The 20,321-nt window shown below is 41.0% G+C and overlaps 1 protein-coding gene across 1 annotated transcript in view; it reads right to left on the reverse strand.

The window, feature by feature from the left end:
- The window catches only part of Snx4 (sorting nexin 4), a 64,725-nt gene that overhangs the window by 11,177 nt on the left and 33,227 nt on the right, over window positions 1-20,321 (reverse strand). Inside the window, exons 6-9 of the mRNA XM_038345170.1 lie at window positions 13,408-13,463; window positions 5,545-5,617; window positions 2,674-2,735; window positions 554-619 (exon numbers count right to left, since the gene is read on the reverse strand). Coding sequence (XP_038201098.1) covers window positions 554-619; window positions 2,674-2,735; window positions 5,545-5,617; window positions 13,408-13,463 — 257 coding nt within the window. The remainder of the gene's footprint in view (window positions 1-553; window positions 620-2,673; window positions 2,736-5,544; window positions 5,618-13,407; window positions 13,464-20,321) is intronic.

The raw sequence follows: 20,321 nt of genomic DNA on the forward strand, positions 1-20,321 counted from the left end.
CTACAATTTAAATTGTATTATAATGTATATAAAAGATCTAAATACGTTTATATATTTTATAAAAACTGAATTATATTTTATGTAAAGTGAGGTTTGGTTCAGAGGTTTTTTTTTTCTTCTCTGTGTAGCAATCTATTTTTCCAGCAGTGCTTTTAAAGTTCACTATAGAAAAGTATGCATCTATTTTTGGACTTAACTGTTTTTTTTTTTTTCTTTACAAGACAGAATTTCTCTGTGTAGAACTGGTTGTCCTGGAACTCACTCTGTAGACCAGGCTGGCCTCAGGAAGATCCACCTGCTTCTGTCACCCGAGTGCTGGGATTAAAGGTGTGCATCACTACCAACTGGCTACAGATTTTTATCTTTACTTTGTTACTATATGAATTAGACAGTTTCAGAATACATGTATAAACCAATCTTGCATTCCTAGAGAAACAAGTTCTTTCTATACGTGCAAACCATAACTACAATGCCAGTTAACTTGATATAAACCGGCGAGTACCCAGCACTCCCCACTGAGCAAGCCCAGCTACGTAGTTCTTCAGTTACTCACACGTCCATGTGGTGTCCGGCACTTTGCAGCCCATCGCCCATTTCTTTTTCGATGGCACTCCACTCACTGGAAGAAACAAGAGAAGCACTATGAACTGGCTCTGCAGGGTATTACTCCCAGCTGTGTTCACAAGATCCTTTTCTAGCTAGGACCCACAGGTGGATTATTGTCCCTGACTCAAGTATACTGATTATCCCTTAAAATTTAATTAATTAAAGGTAAGAGGGAAATATACAAAGCTAGGGCTGCAGCTCAGTCACTACAAGGCCTGCCTACTGTGTTAAATATGGTGCACATCCAATATCCAAGCACTTGAAAGGTGGGGGCAGGAGAACCACAAGTTCAAGGTCATCTTTGACTACGTGACAAATTTAAGGCCAGCTTGGCTACAGGAGACTATTTCAAAAAACAACAAAGAAACAAAAATAATAAGGAAAAGGACCACCCCCCAAAAAAGAAAATTTACAAAAGAAAAGAATTTAAAGCTAGGATTGAGATGGTGGCACAAGCCTTAACACCAGCACTGCAGACACAGAGGCAGGCAGATCCTGCAAGTTCTAGGTTTTCCTGATCTACAAAGTGAGCTCCAGGCCAGCCTGGGCTATACAGTAAGACCCTGTCTCTAACGACCTGGGTTTGAGTCCCAGCATCCACATGGCAGCTCACAAATATCTGTAGCTCTAGTTCCAGAGGAACTTTGGGCCTCCATAGGCACTAGGCACATATACACATACACACTTGCTGGCAAGACACTCCTAATATAAATAAACTAAAAACAATTTAAGTAACCAAAACATTCAAGTCATACACACATACATACATATACCACCCTCCCCACTTTGGTACTGAGTTGAACCCAGGGCCTCATAGACTAGATAACTTTTCTAAACCCTGAGATATACTTCCAGCCCTTACACAAGTATTCAAATTACTGAAATATCATAAGATTCAAGAACTTATCCTGCTAAATAAAGTCTTCATAAATCATAAACGAAAAAAAAACAAAGAAAAGAAAGAGAAAGTATCCAATTCTATTAGACAGTGGTTTCAGTGATTCATTCTCTCCAGGCCATCAGCAGAGAAAGTAGAAGGCCTTTGTCCCTTCAGCCAGGAGTGTCACTCAACATGTAGAATTCCCTCAAAACTTTTTCTTTACAGAATGGCTTTAAAACGAAAGCGCTTACTAGACAAGAGAAAGCTGTTAGTACAGGACATCACTGAATCTGTAAATCTCAACACTCCAGAGTCAGACATGGGTGGATTGTTGCAAGTCTCAGATACGTCTGGGCTACAACACAGGGAGTTCCAGGCCAGCCAAAGCTACAGGGTGAAACCAGGAAGCGATGTTGACGGCTCAGTGAAGAAAGAGATTACTTACCATGGGAGCCCGCGGATCAGAGTTTGGACAGCTAGGACTCCTCTACGTGACAACCTGCTTATGATGCCAGCACTTGGGACACGGGGACAGAGCAAGCTGCCTGACTAGACTAATCTAAACTGGTGAGCTCTAGTGTCAAATAAGAGAACCTGCCTCGACAAATAAAGTGAAGAACAATCAAATGATAACCAATGCTAACCTCTGTTGTGGGATTTTGTACACTGTGTGAAGATGTCTTGCTGTGATTTATGTGATAGAAAGCTGAATGGCCAATAGCTAGGCAGGAGAGATGGGCGGAACTTCCAGGAAAAAGAGGGGAACTCGGGATCATTCTAGGTGCACAAAAGAGACACCAATGAGACACAGAGAGACATACAGAATGAAAGAAAAGTAAAAAGTCATGAGGCAAAACGTACATTAATATAAAAGGGTTAATTTAAGTTAAAAGAGCTAGTGGGATAAGCCTAAGCTAAGGCTGAGCTACAATTAATATTAAGTCTCTGTGTTATTATTTGGGGCTGGCAGTCCAAAGAAAAATCTTACTACAAACTTCTGGATTCTACACATATGTGCATACACTTCAACATGTACACACCATTCAACACATGCACCTACTCACATGTGAACACACACGCTCCATTAGAGAATATAATAAATTGTATTCTCCTGACTCATACATTGTAAGAGTTTTAAAGCCAAAAAACCAATCAGAGCTAAGTGTTTAATTCTGTAAGACACTTACCTAAAAACTCTTCCATAATTCCCATGTACTTTATACACACCATAGAGTCGATCTGCTACTCTCTGAAATATTTAACAGAAATCAGTATTAGGTTGAAGTTATACACAGATTACTTTTTAAAAATCGATATACTTTTTCTTTTTTTGAGGCAGGGTTTCTCTGTAGTTTTGGATCCTGTCCTGAAACTAGCTGTGTAGACCAGGCTGGCCTCAAACTCACAGAGATCCGCCTGCCTCTCTCTGCCTCCCAAGTGCTGGGATTAAAGGCGTGAGCCACCACCATCCAGCAAAAATCCATATACATTTTTAAGAGTCAGAGGGGAAAAAAACCAATAATCATGCTTAGAACAATAGACCAAGAAAATCCAGGAAAGAAAAACACCCTCCAAAACACATGACAAACAGAACTACAGCAGCCTGACATGTTTACTGTGCTGCACAGTTCTTTTTAGCAGTTTTTCTGGTTTGCCTTTTTGTTTTGTTTTGTTGAGACAGGGATTCTTTGTGTAGCCCTGGCTGTCCTGGAACTCACTCTGTAGACCAGGCTGGCTTCAAATTGACAGAGATCCACTTGCCTCTGCCTCCTGAGAGCTAGGACTAAAGGTGTACTTTGCCCAGCATGTTAGCACTAGTTTTAATCACAGTACATGAAGTAGCTGTATACAATCAGAGTCCTTAAGCCTCCTTTCCTGTAGCCTTTCCAGGATTATGATGCTGCAGGAAGCATCTCTGAGAGGCACCTTTTCTTCTTCAGAGAAAGTCTGCAGCAGAAGACATGTGACAGCACCATCCTGATTACCCCCTCCCCGCTGCTGTGGGGCTGAAGTTCCTCACTGGAGGAGAAGTGGACACTGGAAGAGGGGAGCCTATGGCGTGCTGTGAGATGATGACCCTGAAGATCTTCACACACAGATTTTCTCCTTTGAGTCTCCAAGCAGATTTCAGAGAGTCAGAGATTAAAAATTCCTAGCTGGGCCCAGTGGCTTGTGCCTCGAATTCCAGTACTAGAAGGGCAGAGGCAAGTGCATCTCTGTGAACTTATGGTAGTCTGGTCTACAAAGTGAGCCCCAGGCCAGCTAAGTCTACACAGTGAGACCCTGTCTCAAAACAATAAAGACTCCTGATACAAGTGATTTCCAAAGAAGCTGTGTGATTCTCTCCGACCACCCTCTCTAACTATGCTGCGAACACCAGATATTACCACATCTATAGACAAATACACAATAAATATTAAACATGATGTCAGTAACTATAATTTACATCTTTAGAATGTTAGCAAAGTAAAGTTGTGTTTTTAGAATATTAACAAGGTTATATTAAAAATGTGATTCTGCCTGGAGAAGAGGCAACAGAGTGCAACAGGAAACAGAACCATGTAGTTGAGTTCAAGTTCTTTCTTTGTTTAAAAGATTTACTTAGGGGCTGGAGAGATGGCTCCGCAGTTAAGAGCACTGGTTGCTCTTCCAGAGGTCCTGAGTTCAATTCCCAGCAACCACATGGTGGCTCACAACCATCTCTAGTGGGGTCTGATGCCCTCTTCTGGCATAAAGGTATATATGCAGATAGAGTATGCATATAAAATAAATCTTAAAATTTTTGTAAAATGTTAATTTTTACTTACATGTATATGTGTTTTGCCTGCATGGACGCCTGTGCATCATGTGTATGCAGTCTAGAAGAGGGCATTGAATCCCCTAGAAATAGAGATATAGATGGTTTTGAACCATCCTGTGGGTGCTCTCAGCCCTCCAGCCCCATGAGTGCAGCTGCTATGTAGAGCTGTGAGACTAGAGCACTCCAAACCTTTATAGTGTGTCTTTCAGAGAAGGGCATGACCTCCATCAGGGGACTCTAAGTGTCCGTTATCTTCCCATCCTTTGCCTATGTATATTTATGGGTGGCTAAGAGAATGGGCTCCTGAGGCAGATTTACAGTCTCATTCTGGTCTCCACATCTGTATACCAGGAGGTACTAGAGCACATTAATTTCACTTGCCTGTTTCGGACTGTGTAAAATGGAGTGACAGGACTGTCCCCACAGGGTTGTTAAGGGAGGCTATCCTAACACGTCTAGCATCACAGTGCACACACAATGGTCATGGAAAAGTGTTAGTTTTAATTTCCTTTAGCTCACAGACCAAAACTGACCCTTCTTGGCCCTGAGGCCCCCTGCTGTTTAGTAATTCTGTTTACTCAACTATTTAATTCATACCTAGCTGTAATGTAACTTTTACCTTTACATTTTTTTAAAGTTATTTATTAAGTATATGGTGTTCCACCTGCATGCAAGCCTGCAGGCCAGAAGAGGGCATCAGATCTCATTACAGATGGTTGTGAGCCATCTGTAATGAAAGTGCTGGGATTAAAGGTGTGGCCACCACTGCCCGCCAATATTTTTTTTAAAAATGTATAGAGACCAAAAACGTGTACATGTACTTCCTGGCACCCAGCTTCAATAATTATTATACAGTCAACCTAGTTCCATCTAAAACTGCACCACTATACACCAGGAAGAAATCAATGGGCTCAAATTCTTCAAACTGTTTTTCCTTTTCTTTTCTTTTTAAAGATTTATTTATTTATTATGTATACAGTGTTCTGCCTCCATGTAAGCCCGCATGCCATAAGAGGGCATCAGATCTCATTATAGATGGTTGAGTATAGAGAATTATACTCTGGAAGAACAGCCTGTGCTCTTAACTGCTGAGCCATCTCTTTGGCCCCTGTAAACTGTCTCTAACAGAAAAGCCTTCCCATCTCTCTTAGAAGGCAGTTTGGTTATGAACACACTGGATTTAAATGTAAACAGTCAAGCATGGGGACTCGGGGACAAGCGCAGTCTGTAGAGTGTCGCCGAGCTCTGGATCACTTACAGCTCGGACTCGAAGGAGATGGGAGATGACGGACTGCAGCTCGTCACTGTAGTGCTTCAGTTCAGTAAACCTCCTGAAACAGGGAACAGAGCATCACTCAGGAAAACACGCAGAGTCTATGCACAAAATAGCAATTCCTGCGAATAATGAAACTCATTCTATTTAACCACACCCTGTCCCTAAACAAGCTAATATCAACAGAAAAATATCCTAACATCAAGCAGTATATATACACATACTGAGAGCCAAAGACACACACTTATTAAATTACATCATGAGACTAAGGCATAGATAAAAAAAATCTGTGGGTATGGAAAATTATTTTGGAAAAAAAAAAACAGGAAAAAATTTCTGGTACTAAAAACATACTAAATAGCAACCTCAACCTAAATAGCAGTCTCTAACATTCCTTTTTTTTTTTTTTTTTTTTTTTTTTTGAGACAGGGTTTCTCTGTGTAACTCTGAAGCCTGTCCTGGCACTAGTTCTGTAGACCAGGCTGGCCTCGCACTCACAGAGATTCACCTGCCTCTATTCCCTGCCCCAGGTTCTGAGATTAAAGGCACTGCCACAACTGCCCCACCTAGACTTAAATATTTTATGTGAATGCTGATGTACTCCACTTGCACCCTCAGTGCCCACGGAGGTCAGAAGAGGACATCGATGTCCTGGAACAAGTTTTATGTATGGTTATGAACCATCATGTGGATGCTGGGAATTGAACCTGGATCCTCAGGAGGAGCAACAAGCATTCTAACCACTGAGCCATCTTTCCAGCTGAAGACAGCAGGGTTCTATTGTTAATCCGCACACAGACTACAGAAGGCAGCAGGTGGGAAGTCAGTCGATCTAAAGCTTTCTCAAATCCACATCATCTCAACCCTTTCTTTAGAATCGGCTTACACCCTGTGCTCTAGGTTCTACACTTCGTATTATTTCCCAATTTCTTTTTACCACAGTTAACCCATGCCTTTTACTTCCTAGACACCCTTGAAGTTTCTCCCGGGGTACTCTCTTTCTTCACCTATGTCCAAGTGTGTGAAGAATCCTGAAATGTCTTAATGATCCCATAGGTAAGAAAGTTTGCCAGGAAAGCAAGAGGACTTGAGTTCAGATCCCCAGTACCCACATAAAAGTCAGACATGGCCTTCATGTCTGTAACTTCAGCACTGCAGGATGGAGATGGATGGATCCTGGGAACTCACTGGCCAGCTAGGCTACCCAGTGAGCTTCAGGTTCAGTAAGACACAATGTCCCCTTCTGGAACCTGCATGCATATCCCATGTACACACACACAGAGCTGGGCATGGTGTCTTACATTTATAATCCCTCAACACTTGGGAAACTAAGGCAGGTAGGTGGCTCACCGTGAATTTGAGGCCAGCGTGGACTATAGACTAAGATCCCATCTTAAAACAATAATACTAAAAAATCCAAGGCAAGCCACTACTGAAGTCTCACTGGGAAGAGTGAGCCACAGCAGACAGGTCCAGTGGCACGCAGGGTCTCACAAGAGGATCCAGGTCTGGACACCCTCAGGTTACACTCTAGGAAACACTGATTTGGGTGTTCTTCAGGTGTGAGTCCTAGACTCTCAGTCATTTGCTCATCAACCTTTCAATAAATGCATTTGTCCCATGACTTGTTTGTAAGACTTCATGTTTATGATTATGAATCGTATGCCACCACATCCAAAATTTCTACCCAACCCAGCACTGTCTCCTACACCCTAGATCTATGCCAGTCCCCAGTCCCTTAATAGCACACTTGTAGTTACTTTCATATCCAAAGCTTGACCTATCTTTCCCTACCTCACCCCAAATCCATTCCACGAACCACAGCAGTCTTAGAGTAAAGCCTAAGAACCACCTGTATTCTGTCGTCTCTCACCCACACGCTCTCTTACACACCCAGATTATCTGTTCCACTTCTTAAATACTGCCCAGATCTGTTCATGTTGCGCTTGATCTGGCCTTTCTGCTGGTACCTTAGGTCAATATTAGCACCATCATCTATCACCTGGAATTCTCTTACGGCCCAGACGGGCATTCCAGTCTACCTCATACACTCCAATCTACTGCCTACTCTACTCTGTTTTGACAATCTTTCTAAAGTCAAAGCCTACATAATTTCTCTGTCTTTTTTGTTTGTTTTGTTTTTTGAGACATGGTTTCTTGTGTAACAGCCCTGGCTGTCTTGGAACTCTATTTATAGATCAACCTGGCCTCAAACCCATAGAGAGCCATCTGCCTCTGCCTCCCAGGTGCTAGCATTAAAGGTGTGCGCCACCACCACCTGGCTAAGGTGTGCACTATTATGTATCGCCTCTATCAAATCCTGTACTGGGGAACCAGGAGCCAGAAATCCTTTACAGAAAGTTTCTCTGGAGTTTCTTGGCCTGACTCCTAAGGGCCTTTCCTTTTAGGGCAGGCTTAACTATAAAATTCTTAAATATCACAATAGGTTATGAAACATTTCAGAAGACTATAAAATTGTTAGAGATGCAGCCCACCTAAGTTAAGTGAACCAGAGGACCTTACATCTCAATGACAGAATACCCACAGCACACCAGTTTTACCCTCTGATTTCTTTTAAACAGCAGGTAGATAAGGAAGGAAACAGTATCCCCACGGGATCAATCACATCATCAGTCAAAGTTAAAATTCTAAACACCCACAGATTGGCCAGCAGAACAAAGCCTGCATCGTCAGAGAAATTACTGGGGGGAAAAGGTTTAATGGTGAAAAATGAAGACTCCATCAAGCCTTAGGCAACAGGCAGGAAATAGAAGCGAATTTTCCAGAAATGAGGTCTAGATCCTTTGCCAGTATCAAAATCCATCCAGTACGGTCTGCATATGAAAACAAGGACGGTTGACTTTAAGGACCTACGTGACAAGGCATTGTCAGAGAGACTAAAGCACACACAATGTCAGATTTTGTCCTCTCCTAACACCAACCTTTTTCAATCCCTGATCAGAAACCAAGTAAACATAGAATCTAGCATGAGCTTGAGGCTGTCTACACCAGTGCAACCCATTTTGTCTTCTATGCCTTTTGAAAGAGTCCACTGTCATTATAACCATAGGCTGCCTTTCATCTCTCCCTCAGACTGTAACCACTGTGCCCTCTCAACCTGGACAGGTGCTTCCCCAACCAGCTCCCACAGGCTTTTTCTGGATTTTGCTCTTCAGTCTAAGAGCTCAAAGGCACAAACAAGTTTGGAGTCAACTGTTGTCAATTTTCTACTGTTCTCTTATTTTCTTACGATTTTTGTCCTCTCCGTTCTATCACACTGAAAGTGTAAAGTCACACGAATTCTTTTAAACAGTTTTTAAAAGGTTTTCTTTTTTCTTTAAAGATGTATGTATGTATGTATGTATGTATGTATGTATGTATGTATGTATGTATACAGTACAGGCCAGGCCAGGCCAGAAGAGGGTACCATATCTCATTACAGATGGTTGTGAGCCACCATGTGGTTGCTGGGAATTGAACTCAGGAACTTTGGAAGAGCAGGCAGTGCTCTTAACTACCGAGTCATCTCTCTAGCTCCCCCTTTTAAACCAAGCATAATAGAGCACACCTTTAATCCCAGAACCTGGTAGGCAGAGAGAGCAGGTGGATTTAAAGACAACCTAGTTTACTCAGTGAGATACCCTGTCGCCCTGACACACACACACACACACACACGCATGCACAAAGAAAGTTTAAAACATGATGCGTGAATGTGTTGCCTACATATATGTGTGTGTACCATGTATGTGCTTGGTGCTCGCACAGGTCAGAAGAGGGCATGGAATACCCCAAACTGGAGTTACAGATGGTTGTAAGCCACCACGTGGGTGCTGGGTACTGAGCCCAAGTCCTCTGCAGGAGCAGCAAGTGTTCTTCACAGCCTTCACCTCTGTAGGCTGCATTTATACCTCTTGTATAATTTGTAAATCAACCATCACCTAAAATAAACCCAGAAGAAAAGGCGCTCAATGTATTGTGAGTCTGTGTGACTGTAAGAGTCACAAATGTCAGCGCCCAATCTTCCTCTTTCAGCTTCTGCATTTCCAGTTCCTACTGCCCTGCCTATCGGGGAGCTGTTTTTGATTTGTAATCTTTTTCTTTTGATGGTTACTGTGTTTGAGTGAATGTGAGCATGGGTGTGCTACGCATGCATGTGAAGGTACAAGACTAGCCTGTCTGTGAACTTCTGGGAGATTTTTCTAACTCCTTCACCCATCTCACCGTAAAAGTGCTGGGATTCCAGATGTGCACCATCATATTTGGCTTTTTTGCTTGCTTGTTTATTGTTTTTGTTTTTCAAGACAGGGTTTCTCTGTGAAACAGTTCTGGCTGTCCTGGAACTCACTCTATAGACCAGATTGGCCTTGAACTCACTTAGATCTGTTTGCTTCTGTCTCCTGAGCGCTGGGATTAAAGGTGTGTGCCACCACTGGCTGGCATTTTTTTTTTTTTAAGTTTATTTAACATTATTTTAGGTGCTTTGGTGTGAAGGTGTCAGAGCTCCTGAAACTGGAGTTACAGACAGTTGTGAGCTGCCATGTGGGTGCTGGTAACAACTCAGGGCCTCTGGAAGAACAGCTAGTGCTGTAAACTGCTGGGCCATCTCTCCAGGCCCCACATCTGGCTTTCTAACATGAATTCTGGGACCAAAGTTGTCAGGCCTACGTGGCAATCATTTTTATCCACTGAACTATACTGAGAGCCCCTGACCCGAGCCACTTAAAAGACAATTCTAACTCTAAACTAATTTCTATCAACACTTCCTGTTCCAAATAATCTGAAAACTCAAAGGCCCTAAGAAAATTATAATTAAATATTTGACCATATGGTTTGTTTTCCTTTAAAAGAAAAATTATGGTTTTACATGTGATTTAAGTGAAGGCAATGTTTTGTTTTTTCAGACAAGAAAAACTAGCAATTAAAACCACAGTAAATGAAACTTCCTGGCAAGGTTATGGCTGGCACAATATTAGGACTGTTTATTTAAACAAAACCAAACTAGTAGACTTAAAAATAACTACATAAAGAATATATAATTTATGTAATCTGGCCAATTTATCATTTAGATTCTGTTTTAATGGACTTGGTTTATTTGCAACACAACATAACTAGGCAATGAGTGGCCACTGTCAGACCAAGGTAAATGACATTTACAGAGTCCCTAAAGCAGTGGTTCTATACCTGTGGGTCACAACTCCAGGAGGTGTCAAATTTCCTTTTCACAGGGGTTGCCTAAGACCATTGGAAAACACAGATAACTACAATTCATAACAGTAGCAAAATTATAGTTATGAAGTAACAATGAAAATCATTCTATGGTGGGGGTCCACACATGAAGAGCTGCTGCATAGGAAGGCTGGGGCCACTGGACTAAGGTCATGTAAACACAAGACTCCAGGTCTCCCTTCTCACTGCTTTAACAGTCAAGTTGGTCCGGGGAAATACACTTGCAAAAAGCAACTAGAAACAGCATTCTGGTCATCTCTCTGAAACAATTATTCTGGTTATGAGGGATTAGGGAAATAATAAAACATTTTGTGATGCATACTATTTTAATAATGGCATGACTACTTTTAATTGTTATTAATCTGTTGGGCTAACCATAATCAGACCTAGAACAGAGAATTTACATACACTCACTCTCTTTCTTTATTTTGTTTTTATCTTCCTTCTGAGACAGGGTTTCTCTGTAGCTCTGGAGCCTGTCCTAGAGCTCACTCTGTAGACCAGCTGGCCTTGAATTCACAGAGATCAGCCTGTCTCTCGGGATTAAAGGCGTGTGCCACTACCTCCCAGCAAGAATCTCTTATAATGAAATTTAAGGCAAATCAATTTCCTTGTAACTAGACACTGATTTTATACTTTGACAACATTACTGGCTACAACCCATCTAAAATTTGAAAAACCTACAAACAATATGGATAAATAAAATCCAGTAATTCGAATAACCTTGTAAAGCCAAAAGAAAATGAAGAAATTCAAATGACGAAATCTTTTTCATTATATTAATAAGCATTTAATAAAAAACTAATTAGTGAAACATTAATGCTAAAGTATCAACAAAAATAACAGATCCCTAAAGGAATATACATCCACCAATGTCACAAACTTAGCCTGTTTCTTTTAGAGTAACATAATTTTACTTCTAATCTACAAAACACCAATTATTTACCATACATGTCTTTGTAACACTTATAAAAACCTCAATGAGACCTGAATGAAAGAAGCCAATTTGAAAGGTAACCTATTATTTGGCACGACATTCTTTAAAAGAAGCTAGCCAGAAAGTGGTGGTGCACACCTTTATCTCCTGTACGTGGGAGGCAGAGGCAGTTAGATCTGTGAGTCTGAGTCCAGTCTGGTCTACAGAGCGAGTTCCAAGACAGCCAGGGCTACACAGAGAAACCCTGTCTTGAAATAAACAAACAAAAAAAAACTATAGAAACAGTAAAACTAGAAAGTTACTTGAGCTGGAAGGAGCAGAGGACTTTAGGACATCTACCTGTTCCATCTATTCTACATGACGCTGCAACAGCAGATATGCTCATCCCAAACCAGGTCCTGTCCCAGCAACAAACTCTGTCCACCCAGTGCTCTGCATGAGAGGTGGAGAATCAGTCTGGGGAGGAAACGGAGGGTTTTCTATGCTCGATGCTCAGTGTTGCTGTCAACCTAAACTTGCTCTAAAAAATGTCATAAACAAACAATACTTAAGGGTGTATAGTAACATAAACAGGTAACCCTAGCACTTAGAAGGTATAAACAGGAGGACCAGGAGTTTAAGACCAGTTTGGGTCACATAGGATCTCAAAACAACAAAATGGAGATTAGTATGGGTGCAGATCCTAGTAGCACTCATAGACATACACATAATTAAAAATAATTTAAAAAAAAAAACAGAAACAAAAGCTCAATGGTTATCATTATCACTTCCTAATTTCCAAAATCTTACAAATATTCATTTATATTTTACATTCAAGAAGGCCTACAGATTTAGCCTGGTGGCAGAGGGCTTGCTAGCATGCAAGAGGCACTGGGTTCTATCCCTACCAGAAAACAAGCAAAACAGAGTCATAGTGTTAACAATGTCAGTTTACAAATTACACTTAGGATGACAGGCTATCACACACGTAAACTATGAGAATTTAGCTGACACTGATTAGTGCTGGAGGACTCACTGGAGGAATCCTAACCCATCTGTATCTACGTCAGGAGCTGCAACTACAAACCATCTCTAGCTGAAGCACGCTTCCTGTAAAGAAGCGTGTAAGGAAGAGGCTGGCCCATCCACCAGACTCAGAGAGAGCACAACCTAAATCTCTAGGATCTGTCTTACCCCAAGAAGTCATGTTGCCAACTCCAGCATCTAGTACAGAAACGCTCTCAAGAACACCAGACTGACGGTCACGAAGTCAAGGACTTGTGCAAACACAGCACCTCAGGACCCTTACACTGTGCATTTGCCCTCAGTTTTGTTGGCATACAAACTAGACTGTTATTACACATAAATAATACATAATTTTCTTAAGCTGCACATTTGATAAGCATTCACACAAGAAAAGCTACAGGAAAGGACTTTTCTCATTTTTCTGGTATCTTCAACATTTAATCAATGTTTCTAGGAAAAGAAAAGTAATGGTTTAATTTTCTATAACTTCAGACACAACCTTAACCTCAAATTACCAAACTTCAAAATCAGTTTTAGACTTTAAAATTTTTCACTAAATGTAAATTATTATTAAAAATATTTAGCAAACTAAGTGCATACATTCAGAAATGAAAAATGAAATAGATCAATAGGCACCACTCAAAACAACATTGTAAACTGTGATTAAAGCAAAGCCTTACTTGTCTGGGTTTTTCACTCTGAATGTTGCATTAAGCGCTTTTAACCTGGAGTCTGCCTGGAAAAAATAATTTGTTGACTTAATACAATTACATTTCAGGGTATAAATTCAAACAGCTTTACTTTCCCTTCAGAATTAAAGTGCTCAAACATGTGGATTTTTTAAATCATTTGTTATAAGCATATTAAACATATTGAAAAAGAATAGCTTCTTTTGAGAATAGCACACAAGCATGTTATAAATCAGAATGAGTATGTGGCCTTCAGTGATTCCAAAGCTAACAACCACCAACACCAATGCACCAGTAATGACAACAGCTCTGCATTATCTCCAAGCCAAGAAAAATGATGACCTGCCTAGGCAGGCTGTGAACCTGCTGCTTTATGGAGATCCTGTGTGTTCTGAGCATACTTCTCAGGTGGAATCCAAACCACATGGGCCTTCATTTTTCTTGTTATCATAATGTCTCAGAAAAAGGAAAAAAAAATGAAAATAGCTACATTAAATTAATGCTATGCTAAATAAAGCAAGCTAGATGGCATCACATTACTAAAGACATCCCTTTTTTGGTTTTTGAGATGGGTCTCATGTTGCCCAGGGTGGCCCTAAACTCCTTACCCTCTTGCTCTATCTCCCTAGCATAGAGTTTCAGGTGTGAGACAGTGTGGTGCCCAGCTTACAAAACAACACATCTTCTTAACTTTACTTATTTCTAGATAATTGTTCTCTAAGAAGAGACAGAGAGGTAAATACTAAATAGAAATTTCATTACATGAGAAGTATCCTTAATATATTCAAATCCTAATTTTTTACATAAACAGAAATGAAAAAGAAAACTGAATCAAGCATGGTGGTGCATGCCTTTAGTCCAGCACTTGGAAAGTAGAGGCAGTTCAACCTTTGTGAATGCTAAGCCAACCTGGTCTATAGTGAGTTCCAGGACAGTTAGTGAGGATTATGTAGAGAGATCTTGTCTTAAAAATAAAACAAAAAGATGGTGATATGCACCAATAATCCCAGCACTTGGGAGGCAGAGGTAAGCGGATCTCTGGGGCCAGCCTGGTCTACAAAGTTCCAGGTTAGGCAGAACTACATAGCCTGTCTCCAAGAACAAAAAACAAAAAAATCCACAAAACTAAACCCAAACAAACAAACAAAAACCCAAAACCAGGGGGCTAAAGAGATAGCTTAGCAGTTAAGAACACTTGCTGTTCTGGCAAAGAGCCTGGGCTCACAGTTCCCAGCACCCCCATGGCAGCTCAAAACTGCCTGTAACTCCAATTTCAGAGGATCCCATGCCCTCTTCTAGTCACCATGGGCACTAGGCATGCATGTGGCACACATACATACAAAATGCAAACGTAAATCTTAAAAAAAAAAATCTTAAAAAAAAACAAATGTAGTTTGGCTTTAAAAATATCTCTATCCTCATGAAGACTTTATATTATTCCAATTTCCAACCCACAATTACAAATACTCTCAATTAACACAACAAAGTAAACCAAAACCAGTAGGATATCTGAGTTACTCTGCTAAGAAAATAGGAACAAATAACAAATGAGCTCTTTCATATACTCAGCGCCCACAACTTCAGAGTCAGGGATCTACAGTTGGCCAATAAACACAGAAAAAGCTTAAAGATTTATTCCTTTTATTTTATGTGTATGAGTGTTTTGCCTGTGTGTACATATGTGTACTACATGCGTACCTGGTGCCCAGAAGCCAAAAGACTGGTACTGAAGTTACATATAGCTACATGGTAGCCACCGTGTAGGAGCTGGGAAAACAACCCAGGTCCTCCGCAAAATTAGCAAGTACTTAATTGCTAAGCCATCTCTTGAACCTCTCAAATCTCACTTTAAAATAAATAAATACATTTATTTCTTTATTCATGTGGGGGGGGAGGTTGCCTACTCTGTATGGTTACATACAGACATGTATGTCTGGCAAGTCTGTGCACCATGTACATGCCTGGGACCTGTGGAAGCCAGAAGGCAGGAATGGATCTCCTGGAACCAGGTAAAGATGGTTGTTAGCTACCACTTGGGTACTGCAGTTTGAACTTGGGTCCTCTGGGCAAATAGCCAGTGCTCTTAACCACTGAGCTATCTCTCCAGTCCTCTCAAATCTCACTTTTGTTTGTTTGGTTTTTCAAGACAGGGTTTCTCTGTGTAGTGCTGGATGTACTGGAACTAGTTCTGTAGACCAGGCTGGCCTCAAACTCACAGAGATCCACCTGCCTCTGCTTCTTGAGTGTTGGGATTAAAGGGGTGTACCATAATGCCCAGCTTCAAATCTCTCTCTTCTTTTTTTTTTAACCCCCTTTTGGTTTTTGGAGACAGAGCCTGTCCTGGAACTTGCTCTTGTAGACCAGGCTGGCCTCGAACTCAGAGATTCGCCTTCCTCTGCCTCCAAAGTGCTGGGGTTAAAGGCATGCACCACCAATGCCCAAGCTCTCTCTCTTCTTTTAAGATCTATTTATCTATTATGTATACAAGGTTCTGTCTACATGTATGCCTGTATGCCATAGGAGGGCACCATCTCTCATCATAGATGGCTGTGAGCCACCACGTGGGTGCTGAGACTTGAACTCAGGACCTCTAAAAGAGCAGCCCCAACCTCTGAGCCACCTCTCAGACCCCAAATCTTACTTTCTGATCCCACAATTTTTTTCTTTTTTTTCTTACTTTTAAACCTTTCCTTACCAAATATATCTAGCAGAATAGGCCCATCGCCACAGAAGGAGGAAATGCTTAAAATGGGACCAAACCAGAGAGTCGTCTGAAGCAACTCAGAAGAGTTTCCTAGCCCACTGCAAAGCTGACAGGTTACTTTGCATCCACCCAGAAGCTCTCTACTCAACACCCAAAGATGCCCCTAACCTAGTGCTGTTTATAGCACCGTATTTTTCTCCTCTAAAGCAGGATATCTGAAATCATGCTGTATGTGTTTCTTGACTGTCCATTTTTGTTTCACAAAGCAGCACAATCTGAATGTGACTCTGGAGCAGCACAAAGGCTGCTGTGGCAACACTTTTAGCGTTTTCTCTATTTTCTCCTAAACCTTGCCAAAGAAACTATCCAGCTTGGGTTTCCTCTCTAACTGTTCTTTGCTGACCTTAGGGCTGGTTCCACTGCAGATCTCCTATCCTTCAGATCTCAACTAAAAAATCATCTCTTCAAGGGAGACTATTAGGTCAGTTTTCCCAAACCCTCCTAGTTTGTGCCCCTGTTCCTGTCTTAGTAACAGTGCCCTTTATACTGCACACCCAGTATACATACTCTATACAACACAAAGAGTCAGTCTGGATAATAAATTCCGTGCACACTTTTGAGTCAAGGTCTCCTCCTATATACACCCTGGAGTGGTTTGGAACTCATGATCCCCCTGCCTCAGCCTCACAAATGCTAGGATGAGAACTGTGAGCCGTGAGAGCCGAAGTTCCTGGGGAGGGGGGATTCCAGCTCTTTGTTGAAGACTGTGCAAACTGATGAAAACTTGGTGACTGTGCAGAGCTAGAATGTTACAGGTTGACAGCCAAGCGATCTTGGACCTTCGGTCCCTTCACTAGCCATTTATCACTAGCTGGGGTAAGTGACCTAACTTCTGACTATTAGGTAGGAATAGATTCTTAGCAGAACTCTAGCTTCTTCCACCAACCCAAAGGCTAAGAATGCTATCAAAAAAGCATCTGAGTGTTATAGCAGTGTTCTCCTGGCTTTGCTGTAACCTGCCCACCTGCTGTCCCCACCCACCTTTTTTGTAAAGGCAGTAATGTATTTTGTTCTGTCCATGAAGTTCATGCACCCTCCACAGCACAACACACCATTCTAGGCAACCCAATTCTGTGTTCCCAGGCCATGCTTGCTCACGTGCGCTTTAGAATACTTTCTTGTTATTCCCTTTGGGGAAAGAGTTGCGCTTTGTGTTGCTAGCCACTGCCTGACTGACTCATCTTAAAGTGACTCCAGAAAACAAACCCTACTGGCTCATCAACAACAATCATAGTCTATTCCTCTTGTGCTGCTTTTCACAATTCAAAAAAAATTTCTTTTTTTTTTGTTTTTCACTGGGTTTCTCTGTGTAGCCCTGGCTGTCCTGGAACTCACTTTGTAGACCAAGCTGGCCATGAACTCACAGAGATCCGCCTGCTTCTGCCTCCTGAGTGCTGAAATTAAAGGAGTGCACCACCTGTGAACCAGCTTCAACATATTTTCTAGATGACTTCTTAACACATATCCCACTCTTTAAGAACAGGCCAGTCACAGTCTGCACAGCACTTAGAGCAGCAAGTACCTCACATTCTGCAGGTACCCAGACTGTGGAATCAGAGGCTAGCAGAGGGCCACACCTTGTCTCTGGCATTCCTTCTTCCAAGCAAAAAGAAGGGTTCCAGATTCTTCTGAATCAGCCTCTATTCATTAAGACCTGGGTAATACAAAGGTGAGCATTCTCATGACGTAGTTAACTGACTGAAAACCATCTTACTCTGCACTGAACTACTCTGTGTTCATTACTCTAGGGACAAACCCTGGGCTCTCCTTCCACAGAATCACATGCCGTGAGTATTTAAATAAATTCTCCAAACATGAAGCGGGGCTTTAGCAGGCTGAAAGTATGGCAGCAAACCATGTTCCATCCATCTGAACACTGCAGAACTCAGTGTTGCCTAACTGTAGCTTTCAGTGATCAGATGAACTAATTGTTAGATATACAACCTTCATATAAACTAAATGTGACCTATATGTGTGTGTATACACACCTATCGATGTATGTATACAGTGTCATATATTAATACATGTGTGTATACTTGTGCATTGTGAGGCTGTCCAAAAACATCTCATTTTTTTCATGGAAGAAAGACTTGAAAAAGAATTCATAATAAAATAATAAATAAGTTTCTGAAATATCTCCTAGTTTCAACATGTGACATTCTGAATTATTAATTTTATGTATTATATTAAATATAACCTTTCAAATACTTTATAAAAGAAAACCTCAAGTTTTAAACCACAAGGATATACAAATACAAAACATTACTTAAATACTTTAAAGCCATCTGCCCAAAAGATTTAAAGGACCCTGTAAACAGCACATTCTAGAATAACAGACAAACTTGAGAGTTATCTCAACACTACCAAACTGGGGACAAAACTGAGTACAAGAACAGATAAGTAAAGACTAATGGCCAAATCAGCGACTAAGTATCTTCTCATGTACAGAAAATTCATGCGAATAACTTGACACTAGTCTTATATGTCCTCATTCACTTGTAATATATTTTAGAATATTTATCAGAAAATGCAAAATATGAATCTTTAAAAGTTTCAAATTATTTCAAATCCATCCCTAAACTAAAATTACAACTTTCCTAATCCCAGCACTCGGGAGGCAGAGGCAGGCGGATCTCTGAGTTCGAGGACAGCCTGGTCTACAAGAGCTAGATCCAGGACAGGCTCTAGAAACTACAGGGAAACCCTGTCTCGAAAAAAACCAAAAACAAAAAACTTTCCTCTAAGGACCACCAAGTCCTGAATTAACAATCAAGAAACTGATATCTGCTAAGAAAATACCCAACTAGTTAAGAGTCAGTTCGTGACAGAATCAGACACTTGAGGGCTGGAGAGGTGGCTCAGAGGTTAAGAGCACTGACTGCTCTTCCAGAGGTCCTGAGTTCAATTCCAGCACCCACATGGTGGCTCACAGCCATCTGTAATGAGTGCCCTCTTCTGGCCTGCAAGTGTACATGTAAGCAGAACACTGTATCTGTAATAAATAAATCTTTAAAAAAAAATCAGACACTTGATTACATTTCCTGTTTATTCTGTGCCAAATTTCAAATTCCTATATGCCAATGTCTGAGGCTCCAGGAGTTGTTTTTTGTTTGGCTGGTTTGTTTTTAGACAGAGTTTCAGGTAGCCCAGGCTATCTTCAAACTCACACAAAGATGAAGACGACCTTCAACTTCTAATCCTCTCCACTTCCCGAGGAATTTCACTATTTACCACTAAGCCTAGCCTGAGGTGTTCTTTAAATTACTGAACATAGTTTGTTCTTGTCTAGGTGTACTATGTTGAACTGATCATCATTTACCACTTTTAAAGAGTTTTTTTCAAGAGAAGGTCTCAGTATGTAGTTCTGCGTGTCTTGGAACTCACTATGTAGACCAGGTTGGCCTCGAACTCATAAAGATCCACATGCCTCTACTCCCCATGTTGGGATTAAAGGTGTGTGCCAGTACACCTGGCTATCATTTACTATCTTATATTAAATACTAGGTTCAGCATATTTTATCTGAAATGCTTGGGTCTTTACAATGTACAATGTAATCTTTGCCAGTTGAGTATCCCTTTACATAAAATCTGAAATAAAAAATATCCCTAAGTCTAAAACGGAATTATACAATAAAATGTTTTAAATTCTGAAATACTTAGTATTTCATAATATTTCAAATTTCAGATTTTCAATTTAGGATTATTCAACCTGTATTTTACAAACTTATTCTGTATTTATCTCCCCTCCGCACAAGACGTACAGCAGACAAACCCTTCCAGTCTGTAATAACCTGTGCTGGCTGTCCCTCAGGAAGATCTGGAGAGCCCCAGTCCTCACCACTGAGCTTCTCAGTCTCCAGGAACTCTCTTTTACAAGCACCAATGCTAATGACTATAAACCCGCATCACTAATAGGGGCCATTTCACTCCTACCTCTTTTCAAATTGGTTACCAAGTCTCATGCTTCAGAAGCAAGACAAAGGTCTCATTGTAGGTCTACCAATGTCGGAAAAACCAAGTGTGGGTTTCCCTAAGTGTCTTGTCTCCCAGAAAGCAAATGTGGGAGTCAAAGAACAAGTGAAGTGGCCAGGTAGAGTTTAAGGAAATGAAAATGTACATGTACTAGTACACTGTACGAAAA

Source organism: Arvicola amphibius, chromosome 10 (genome assembly GCF_903992535.2).
Source record: "Arvicola amphibius chromosome 10, mArvAmp1.2, whole genome shotgun sequence".
Classification (NCBI taxonomy): domain Eukaryota; kingdom Metazoa; phylum Chordata; class Mammalia; order Rodentia; family Cricetidae; genus Arvicola; species Arvicola amphibius.